The sequence below is a fragment of the Mesoplodon mirus genome, assembly GCF_964341445.2.
Source record: "Mesoplodon mirus genome assembly, chromosome: 13".
In the NCBI taxonomy this organism is placed as follows: Eukaryota; Metazoa; Chordata; class Mammalia; order Artiodactyla; family Ziphiidae; genus Mesoplodon; species Mesoplodon mirus.
In genome coordinates, this window is record NC_138989.1 from 4,993,004 (window position 1) to 5,005,000 (window position 11,997).

Here is an 11,997-nt window from a genome sequence, read left to right on the forward strand (position 1 = left end):
TATAACTGATTCACTTTGTTATAAAGCAGAAACTAACACACCATTGTAAAGCAATTATACTCCAATAAAGGTGTTTTAAAAAATAATAATAAAATTAAAATTAAAACAAACAAAAAAAACAATCAAATCCCTCCCGGCCCAGGGAGGTGACATAAACGAGGAAGGTGGGTCTGCTGTGAAGGTCAGGGAACTTGGGGATGGTGAAAAACTTGAGGGAGCAGCCCAAACCCTGCCCAAAGGGGACAGCGGCTACTACCTTGAGCCCACCGCTGCCACTGCCCTGACCCCACAGCTGCCACATGGGCTGTGTTCAGAGACCTTTGGACTTTGTGAGAGAAAAGGGAATTCCAGAGCTCTGGTGAAATCTACTAATGTTTGAATGTTGGCATCTAAGTATATACATTTTTAAAGTACTTTGCTCTGTCTGGGGGCACGTCTTGGGGTCTGGATTTGCCTCAAGGCCTATCATTTTATGACCTTTGGCCTAAGGATATCCTGATACGGATGATAGGATGCAGAGCAATGGCACAGAAATGTTGTTTTGGCTTTTTTCTCCCTCCAATATATCAAACTTTGAGGTCCATATCACAGCCTCATTAGCATCATGCTCTTCAATGTTTAATAAAACTTTTGCTAGTTCCCCACAGACTTTACCAGCAATAGGAAATAGGTTCATCTCACTTGCCAATGCAAATCACTTCTTAGCTGCTGCTCAAGGGACCTCTGCTGGAGGAGGAATCTGGGCTGTCGAAGGAAGGAGTGCTGGGATTGATTAGTGATGTCTGGATTGGCACATGCCAGGAAGTGGGGTCCTATCACAAGTTTTGTTTTTTCTATATTATTTATATCCTATTTATGAAACCAAAATGCTTTGGCCCAATATCCTTGACCAAAGTCCCTTCTGTCCCAACCCAGGCCACGGTGCAAGCACTGGTATCAGAACTGGAAAATCCTTCAAGATCCTCAGTATCAGTCTTTCACTGAAAGAGGCTGTCAAGAAAAGCACATGGAAATCCACCGTCCCCATGAGTGGGCTTCAGACACACAGACAGTCTCAGCATATGGTCACCGACTGCTCTCCCTACAAACTCTGCTCATAGGAAAAGAAGTCAGAGTGTAACCCAAATATTTATTAAGTGTCAGACACAAAGGATGTCAGGAAGTCGTGGATAAATTCATCTCTCTGAAAGTATTCCCTGGGGAGTGACACAATTGAAACCCTTGATGATGGAAACTGCTCTGTTGTCCAGAGCATTAAAAGATGACTATATTAGGGCAATCGCTTCGGGCTGAGGTCTTTCATTTTAAAAAAGAGCCTGTTAAACTGAGCTTCAGAAGTGGTCAAAATGATCTGAAACATTTGGAGAGGGGCCCTTTAAGAAGGGTAAGGCAACGCTGCAGAGGGGAATAGGAGTCGAAAGCAGTGCTTTGAATTCTGAGACTGTCTCTTTGCATTTAAACCTGAAATGTCTCCAGGCCATAATCCAAGAGTAGTTTAGAAGGAATACACTGAGTATATACATTGAATATAAATGATCATTGCCTGCTGGAAGCCCATCCCTCTTGAAAATGAATTAGAAGAGATATGAGCCCATTTGTTTAATAGGTGGCTACATAATCCAGTCCATCCAGTCCCAGAAAAATCTTATCCCATTGTCTTAGACTGAGACAGAATCTGTATTTCCACCTGCTGCTAAAGGGCAGCATTACTTTCTCAAAGTCCATCTCAGCGTAGCGATATAGGTCAATAAAGCATGAATGAATTGCTCATGCAAGACTCCTGCATATTCGGGGGAAAATGTGTGAGATTCTCTGAAGACTTCTCTCATCAATGCTCACTGAGTCTCTGCTATACGAGCGACTCTTGGTTGAAGAAGTCAGTTCTAGCTCTTTGTGGGATTTCTTCTTATGTTCACCACTTCCTAACATCACTGAATGTCCCTCTAGACATTTGAAATGTTTCAGAGAAAAGAGGGCTACATTTTTATCTTTGGAAGGTAATCTTAATCTTAGGATATGTATAAAGTAAGTCAGTGTATGGATAATCCCAAAGTAGGGGGGAAAGAAGCCTGTCCCTGAAATAAGCACCCTAAGTTCACAGGGCTAAGTTCCCTGTGAAATTGGGGTGCTCTCTCTAAAGCAGGGGCCGAGAGCCAAGCTTCCTGGGGTCAAACCCCAGCCCTGGCACTTAGCAACTGGGTGACCTGTATTTTGGCCACAATAATTAAATGCCCTGTGCATCAGTTTTCTTAGACAGTTAACTTCTAAAGTTTATTTAAATGGGGGGGAGGGGCAATATAGGGGTGGGGGAGTGTGAGGTACAAACTACTGAGTATAAGATAAGTTCAAGGCTGTATGTACAACATGGAGAATACAGCCAATATTTTGTGATAACTGTAAATGGAAAGTAACCTTTAAAAATTGTATAAATTAAAAAACTTTTTTTAATAAATAAAGTATATTGAAATGATTTGAGTTTCTTTAGGAAACTCAATGAATTTGAATACTAAGCTGATACATTCTGCCCACCATCAAAGCTCACGGAAGGAGTTTAAATTGTGAACCAAGCCCCAAAACATCAAGGATAAATGTGCCAGGAGACAGAGGCACAGTGGCCGTAGTTGACCCTGCCTGATATTCAAAGCACAGTCACAGACCTGATACCGAGCAGGACCCTGTGGGCTCCTGGGCACAAAAGCCTTCCTGTGTCCCCCATTTCTTCATTACAGGAAATAGGCTTCATTCAGCCTCCGTGACCTTCCCTGAGTTTCAACGGATAGGTTCAGGCAGTTGTTAGTTAGGGAAGAGATGGGATGCAGAGACAAGGGAGGAGCAGTCAGGACACAGCAGTGCAGCCTTGGGGCAGGGTCCTGGTTCCCCCTCAAGGGATACACAGAACAATATCTTTGAGCCGTTTTGCAGAGACTGAAGCTCCCACCAGGTGGGAGAAGTGAACTGTCGGCTGCCCACGAGTACGTAGACCCCAGACCGGTTGGAACCAGAAGGTTGATGATGCCAACTCCCAATTACCTCATCACCAACCAATCAGAAGAAGGTCCACGAGCTGACCACGTCCTGTTTGAACCATTGCTATAAAACTCCTCACTACCCCCCTCCAGGCCGGGACGCACAGTTTTGAGGGCATTAGCCCGCTGTGGCCCCCTTTGCCTGGCAAAGCAATGAAGCTATTCTTTTCTGGTTCGCCCAAAACTCTGTCTCCGAGATTTAATTCGGTGTCGGCCCAAGACCTCAATAACACCACCTCCCCAATGCGGCTCTGTTTACTGAGGGCGCAAAGCCCGGCGCCTGCAGATCTACACTGGCTAGTCCCAAGGTCTCTCCACATGATGCCCAAACAATTCCAGAATGTTAGTTCTTCATTAGAGATGCTAAAGACAGAAAGGAACAAAAGATCTCATTAATATTGAAATCTGAACGATGCTGACAGGAACAAAAGGTTGGGGATGGAGCAATATCTATCCTCTGGCCAACAGGAAATATATGACACATCTCCCATTAGAATGGAACAATGAAAGTCCAAATTACCAGCATCAAGAAGGACAAAATTAGGCAATAACATCCAAACTGCCTGACAACTTATTCTTAGCTGCCTGGCTCCCGGTGATGGGCGAAGGGGAGGGAATTCATGCCGAGAAACAGAAGAGTAGTGTTTTCTGCAGGAATGTGTGCCAAGCCTTTGCCAAAAGAGAAAGAAATGGGCTTAAACCACTTCTGGATTTTTCTCCATCTCCTTCTAAGAACATTAGGATCCGTCCGAGGGTTTCTCTGGAAGCCCGTTGGAGCCCACAGCAGACAAGGACCCTTTGGAGAGAAGTCAGTGCAGAGAGACTGTTCTGAACCTATTTCATCAGCACTGCGGGATCCCCACGAGGTCCTCAATCCCACCCCCCAGGTGCCTGGGCCTCACCTTCCATTAGGTTTATCTCCTCCTATAGTGCAGGACACGTGGAAGGTGAGAACCACAGCCCCCGGGCAAAACGCGTCTGCACATCTCTTTCAACTGGATGACTTGCCAACAACCAAAAGTCTTACATAAAATGTGGACTTTCAGAAACACCTGTCTTTAATTCTGTCTTTACAGGAGAGAGGAAATAGGAAGAGACTGTTTGTCCACTTTTCGGTACCATGAATTTGCACATGCAGTGGACTAATGCTTACTCACCACCCACTGAGCCCAGACACTTAAACCTCTCCTGCCTCAGTTTCCTGGGCTGTAAAATGGGCATAAGAGTGGTACCTACTCTGTCGGGGTGCTGGGCGGGTCGGAGGCTGCAATGTGTAAAGAACCAGTGGACCAGAGTCTGGCACGGTGTCACCGTGGGCTGTGGCTCTTCTCGCTGCTCCTTCTAACAGACCCTTCGGGGCAGGAAGAGAAGTGAGACACGGACCTGGCCTCAAGGGGCAAACCTGCCACCTGTACAGGGGCACACGACATGCTCGGTCCCTAATATGTGCATCTACACAGGGCACAGAAGCACAGAGGTGAGGACCCCGGTGAGGGAGGCGGGATGCAGAACGGCAGGAAGGAGGTGGCTGCACAGAGCAGGGGCACCTGAGCCAGAGTCCAGAGGACAGCTGGGGCATGTCCAGATGCAGGGAGTCGGGGAGGGATGCTGGGCCCAGGAAGTAGCACGAGCCCAGAAAAAAGATGTGAAAACCACACAGAAGAAGGCAGAAATCAGAGAAGGAGAGAAATCGAGTCCAGATGTGCCTCTGGATCCAACTCCGCCTAGCTGCATGAGTGGATATATTTCCCCTTTCCAGGCATAAGACAGTTGGATTTGCGTTTCTATCACTTGCAACCAAAACAAAAGAAAGCTCACCAATACAGGATTTCACCGCAGGCCTGCCAGATCCCACTGCCCCCTACACCCATCCAGTTCCCTCCACCTGAATCTCGGTGTCTCCGGCTCAGTGACATGGGCTCTCAGATGCCTCTCTAAGGACCATGTTCAGGACACGCCCACCTTCCACCTTATCCTCTCTGTGAATCCAACCACTTAAGGAAAATCGGGTCACACAGCCTTTTGCAGGGGCTACGTGATGACCCAGGAAATGCAGCTGCTCTCTCGAAGCTTCCTGCATCCTCCAGCGATGACACTGGGCTCTGTTTAGTGACCCCACACAAGCAGCAGAAACCTTTGTGGTTTTTTTCGCCGGCACATCTGCTGCCTACACTTGCCCTTCACAGACGAAGCATGGAAATAAAGACCTTCCCTGGGGCAGAGAAGGCTTTTAAATGTTAATACCCTTTTAGGAGGCCTTTAGCATCTCATTATTTCAAGTCCGGCTGATACCAGAAGGCTGGAAACATAATTATTGCAGCCAAAAGTTGGAGGGTACCCTCTTCAAGATCAGCATGAGTTTACATTGATTTCTCTCCGAGCGTGAATGAGTTCATCCCCTGCTGGTGACGTATGCCGGGGCTTCTGCGGTTCTGGAGACCGCAACTCACTGACCAACAGGACAATTACCAACACATTAAAAACAGGAGGCCATCACTTGGTCGGCAGGATAGAGACTCAAAGATTAAATCACAATTACAACATGGAAATTGCATTTTTCTTCCTCCCTCTGAAGACCTTGAAAGACACTTAGCAAAGAACCACAAATGTGCTGTTGCTGGCAGCATAAAGACCCTCAAAGTTGTCTAGATCTTAATCCCCAAATCCTCTAATATGTCACTTTACATGGTAGGTGGAACTGTGACCCCAGAATGATATATCCAAACTCTAGCCCCTGGAAGCTGTGAATGTGACCTAATTTGGAAACAGGGTCTTTGCAGATATAATTAACTTAAGGATAGTGAGATGAGATCACTGTGAATCAGGGTGGCCCCTAAATCCAATGACGAACGCCCTTATAGGAGAATAAGGCCACACGGAGACAGAAGAGACGGCCATGTGAAGACAGAGGCAGAGATGGGAAGGATGCGGCCATAAGCCGGGGACACCTGGGGCCCCCAGAAGCTGTAAGAGTCAGGGAAGGATCCTCCCCTAGAGCTTCTGAAGGGGGTATGGCCCTGCCAACACCTTGATTTCAGACTTCTGGCCTCCAGAACTGGGAGAGAACAGATTTATGTTGTTTTAAGCCACTGAGTTTGTGGGAACTGATATGGCAGCTCTAGGAAACTAATACATGTGGCAAAGGGACTCTGCACATGTAATTGAGATAAAGATCTCGAGGTGAAGGGTTTATCCTGGGATAGCCAGGTGGGCCTAATGTAATCACAAAGGTCCTTATTAGAGAGAGGCAGGAGGCTCAGAGCCAGAGAAACAGAGGTGATGATGGAACCAGAGGTCAGAGAGAGAGAGATTTGAAGATACTACGATGTTGACTTTTAAGATGGAGGAGAGGGCCACAGCCCAGAAAGGCAGGCAGCCTCTAGAAGCTGGAAAAGGCAAACAGATTCTCTGCTAGAGCTTCCAGAAGCAACGCAGCCCTGCCAACCAACCCATTTTAGGGTCCTGACCTCCAGTACCATCAGATAATAAACGTGCATTGTTTTAAGCTACTAAATTCACGTTCATTTGTTACAGCAGCAAGAGGAAACTGACACACATGCCTTCCAGGTCATGAGGATGGAAACAAAATTCCTTTGCAAATTCAGAAAACTTTATTTATCAACTGACTCCCTGATGGGAAAGCCATAGGAATGATACTTACGTAAGTCATAAAGGTGTTCCCCCATGGAGTCAGGATTTGAACTGACATCACCTGTTTGGAAGCTTACCCCCGCCCCCCCAAACTCACTCCCTCTGCATTATTTTTCTTTATGTTGAGCTAGAGTGGTTCCCTTTTGACTTCCACTCTTGAAATCTAAGAAGCACAAATCTACCCCATGTTCCAAACAATGGTCCTTGAAAGACTTCAAAAGAGCTGTCATGTTTCCCTCTTCACCTCTCCCTGGGCCTTTTCTTCTCATCACCAGGCTCAACACTCACACTTCCTTCAATCATTTATCCTGTGATTTGATTTCAAGGGCCTCAGCCCCTCAGACACTCTTTGATCCAATACGATCCGATGTTCAACCTTCCTCTAATGCCTAGAAAGATATAGAATTCTCCATCAGAGGGACGAGTGACATGTATCATCTTTGACTTATAGAGACCAGGGGACAAGAAATAGCTCCCTTTCCTCTGAAAACTACTATCAAAAAACCAGCAGCACAAGTGTGACGAGAAATCACAAATGTCCCTCCACCTCCATGTGGGAGGCAAGAGGAAAGGGTGGAGACTGCGGTGATCTGGATGCATCAGCCTTACGCACAGGGGCGTCCTCTGGTCACTTCCGGGTTGAGGGTTACAGGAAGCAGTGTGGGCCCAGGGCTACTCGACCTTGTGAATTTCAGAAGCTGGAAATCCAGATTTCTATGTGATTTGCCAATTTTTACAGGATGGCAGCAAATTAAATACACACACACACACTCCTCTGAACCAGATGCAACCTGCAGTCTGCCTACCTGTGACCTCTGTTCTGGGGTCATGCACCCATTAATGCCAACAAAAATCATATCAGCCTGTGGCAGCTGCTTCAGACAGGTGGTTCCACAGGGAATTAGAGCCATGATCTTGTAACAACTTTCAATGGAGTATAAGCTGTAAAAATATGGAATCACCATGTTGTACACCTGAAACTAATACAATATTGTAAATCCACTATACTTCAATTAAAAAACACAGCTGGTTCATCAGATCTCACTGTGAACAAAACTGCCAAGGTTTCTTGCACACACACACATGCAATTAATATGCATCTTCTATGTATGTTTTTTTTTAACACAGAAGTAGTTGTCCACTTAAAATGTGACACAGATCGCTTCCAATCTTGCCAAGGTTCCAGCCCTTCAAAATCCTTTATGTCCTCAGATTTATTCCCCCTGACGTCATACGGTCCCAAGTCAAAGAAGCCAATTTGTGTATCACTACAATTTATACTGTCTTAAATTTATACTTTGTCCCTTACCTAAGTCACAATCCCAACGCTCAGAATTTCCATCACATGACGATCTTTGGTGAAACCCGCAAGACTCTCCCTGGGGAATCACACAGCGTTTCCTGCACCGTGAGGAAGTGACCGGGTGACAAATCCACAGACCAAGGGGGTCTCTCCCTGGGGTGCTAATGAGCATCCATGTGTTTAGGTGGCCCTGGGGTGACGCCCAGGCCAGCGGACAGCTCTTGAGGATGACGCTGTACATCTTAACGTTATGACAAAATTTATGACAAATATTGACACGAAAGCCATGACAAATGCATCACAGCCATTTAGTGAATCCCCCTGAATTGACCCAGGCGCCGGAATCTGCAACAGAGCCTGGGTTCCCCTAGAAACGTCTTACAGCAGCTCTGCACTTGGGGGTCTCCAGGCTCTCGTTTGCTAAGATCAGGCCACAGTTCGCTAGAAGAGAGCCCCAGCTTCATGAGGCCACGAACGCGACCGCTGAGCCAGAAACTACTGTCTTCCAAAGCAATTTCTCTCTCGGGCTCAGGGGAGGATACTTTTAGTATATTTCTGCGAAGGGAAGACAACCAAGTACACGACAGCAATGGGACCCATGAACTTGGGCTTGCCTCTGTGGGTAGAGCTTTCCAGGCAGGACAGTGGAGGTCCCGCCCTGGGCGGCTCCACGCCAGGCTCACGGGACGGAGCAAGGCTGAGGGGTCTAGAGAGCTGAGCCATCTGTTTGAGCCCAGGGTGGCATAATCACACAGATGCCACCTCCATGGGCCACACCAGTGTCTCCCTCCTGGAATGACAGGGGGATGGTAAATAACATGCATTTTCAAAGGCAACCAAGGGCAATGAATCAATATTTTTCATTCTGTGCAGATGAGTTTGTATGACTTGGCTCAGATCTTTCTAGACTCAGAATATCAAAGGCTTTAGATTTGTTTAATCAAACCTGCCCACAGAATCCGAGGCCTGCCAGGAGCCCCAGGGCAAGGCTGTGTGTACTCTGAAGCCAGTCCACCCTCTGTCTCGAGGAGAGAATTAGCATTCCACCCAGAAAGCAGGCGATGCCAAATTGGGGTTTCCTAAGGATTAATTTTTTTTTAAATTAGGCCTCACAGACACATCAATTCTTCCTTATCAAAACCATCTCCGGCTTAAGGCACAGCCTCCTGCAGGTCACTGTAAGAAGGAAGGAATCCCTTCCAGATCTTTTCCACCACAGGGAAAACCCTGCAGGATTTTCTGTCCACCACAAAGTTCTTCAGACGGATACCAAGTTTCATTTCACCTCTGAACAGGAGCCAGCAGAGCAGAAAGAAGGCAGAACTCAGCATTACAGTGTTTTTCTAAAATGAATGAAGACATAGGACCTGGGAGCTCCCTTAGCAGCTTAAAGAGAAAGGATCATTCTAAAGATGTAAGTCTTTCTCTCAGGGTCTCTGCTGCAAGAGGAAACTGCCAATCAGGGCACCAAGAAAAAACGGGCAGAAACTCTAAATTCACTGTTTCAAACAGACCCCTGCAAAGATAGGAGAAAACATCATGGGCTGGTTCCTGGCTGAATATGGAGTCCTAAATCCAGCTAATTAGGATGGAGGATGCAGCAGAAATGTGCCATGGCCAGATTTCCCCAGACTGTCAGCTGTGTCCCACTGGCACCCAAGTGAAGTTAGGGGGCACATGGATGGACTTTTTAAAAAGTTAATAGTCGTTTATTTTCATGTGTATTAAGAAAAAATTAGTACATCAAGCTCATGGATTTTATTGTCTTCTAATGAGACACTTAAGATATTTAAGATTGAAAAGTGAGGCATTTAAAGAAAATATAATGAGTAAATTATATTATTTGGCACAGGAAGTTGGCAAAAATTGCGAAGATGGCAGGTAGCTGGCTAAAATTCAGGAAATATTGTCCTTTGAGCAAAAGAAGGGGAAGAGAATTGTTTCCGCTCACAATTAAGACCGGGGGAAGGAAGCAGCACGGCGCGTGCAGCCTCCTCTGATTCCAGGCGAGTCCCTGGCATCACTCCCTCCGTCCTCAGCATCCTCATCCCGGTCTCAGCCCTTCGAGCCTGGGATGCTCAGGGCAGCCCCGGGACAGAAAGGGAGGGAAAGGACCGAACGCCTGGGAATCTGGAGGTAAAGCCCGCGGTACCTTGATGACGTCTTCATCCGCAGACCTGCATTCCACAGCCTCCGACACGTCCACCACCGAACCATCCTCTTGAACGGCCACGACCTTGACGGGAACCGAAACAACCTTTCCGGTGAGAATGGCCGTGTTCAGAACCTCCGTGTCCTGCGCGGGAGAAAAGAGGGCGCGTGTCAGCCACAGGCACGCCCGTGAGCCCCGGGAGGGGTCACCAGCAGGCTACCTCCGACCTAAGTTGTTGTTCTACAATTTACAAAACTGTCTGTGCCCTACAGACACCCCTCGCACACAGCGCAGGAGCTCTTTCCGATATTTGCCAAATCTTAGCTCGAGGTTCATTTGGTAAACGACGGCCTATTTTCAGGGCTTATTCACATAGTAACACAGCCTTCGTTTTGGTTTCAAATTAGGAAAGACAGCAGCACACACAAGAGAGGAGAACTAGCTGCAGGTTATAAGCCTCCGCACTCCTGAGCTGACCACCAGCGCCCTCTACCCCCAAACCTCCAAGCGCCCTCTCCCCGGGATTTCCCAGCCAAGCCTGGGAAATCACAATCCCTGGCCCACCATCCCTGCACTAGCGATTGTGAAACTGACATCATGTTAATTTCTCTCCTCCTCTGACATCCTTCAAAGTTCTGTAGGTTTTATCTTCCGAAGTTATCTCCCATCGGTCAAATTCTTGTCATCCCCAGGACCAATTCCTCCACGGAGGGAGAATCCCCCCACTTGGACAACCATGACGGCCCCTAACTGGCCTCCTTGTGTCCACTCTCTTCACAGCAGCTGGAAGATCATCTTTTTTGTTTCAATATAATTCAGATGATTTCTCGCCTAGATTAAAACTCTCTGAAAACACCCTAGGGTTCTTAGAGATCAAGTCCCAGCTGGCTAACGTGGAGAGACCTAACCCTCGCCCACCTCTCTAGCTCCTTCTTGCCACTTCCTGCTGCCCTCATCACTGTCAAGCCTCAAACAGAGGTCTTTTCTGTTCTTCCAACAGTGAATCTCATTCATGCCTTCTGCTCTTTCATATGCAGAGCTCTCGACTGAAAACACGTCTCCCTGTTCCTTCCATCCTTCAGATCTCAGCATAAATGTCCACTTCTTTGGAGAAACAGGGCTTCTCTGCCTACCCACAGTCTGTGTTAGCACTGCATTCTTATTTCTCACAGCACCTAGTCTGTCCTGCATGGTAATAACCACAAGTGGTCACTATATATTTATTTTGTGTTTATGTTTTAATCTCTGACTGCTCATGAGAGTGTAAACTCCCCAAGGGTCAAAGCCATCATTGCTCTGACCTCCAGTGCACCCAGAGAACCTGGGACAGTATCTGGCATGGGAGAAGCAGTGCAGAAGAGAGCATGCATGGGTTCTGGAACTGGACTGTGTTTGAAACTGGCTCAGCCTCTGATTCGGTGAGGATCATGTGGATCTGCAGTTACAGAAAATCTGACTCAAGTGAAATAACCCTACACGGGTTTATACGCTTCACTCATAACCAGAATTCTGGAGCTATGTGTCTGCTGGCTCTGGTCCAGTGACTCAGTGAGGGGAGGGCCACTACTTCTCTGCAGCTCTCCTGGCCACTCCCTCAACATAGCAAGATGGCATCTATCACACCAGCCATCTCCATCCACTGTCTAAGCGGGAAGAAGGCTGAGGGGGGAGGGGTCACTTGCTGCACCGGCTCCTCTTCATCAGGAAGTCCAAAGCTTGTCACACGGCCAGCCCACCTGTAAAAGAGGCTGGGGAAGTGGGCTTTGATAGTGGAGATGGTCATGGAGGAAGGGTTTGTAAATGGCTCTTTATAATCCATTAACAGCATCTGCTGCAAGATACTTCCCCGTGTGCCAGGGTTCCCT

General features: G+C 47.3%; 1 protein-coding gene across 1 annotated transcript in view; it reads right to left on the reverse strand.

Moving 5' to 3' along the window:
* The window catches only part of LOC309815040 (transmembrane protein 132B), a gene marked incomplete at its 5' end in the record, with an annotated part of 393,456 nt that overhangs the window by 24,600 nt on the left and 356,859 nt on the right, over positions 1–11,997 (reverse strand). The window contains one exon of the mRNA XM_082641458.1: positions 10,133–10,276. Coding sequence (XP_082497584.1) covers positions 10,133–10,276 — 144 coding nt within the window. The remainder of the gene's footprint in view (positions 1–10,132; positions 10,277–11,997) is intronic.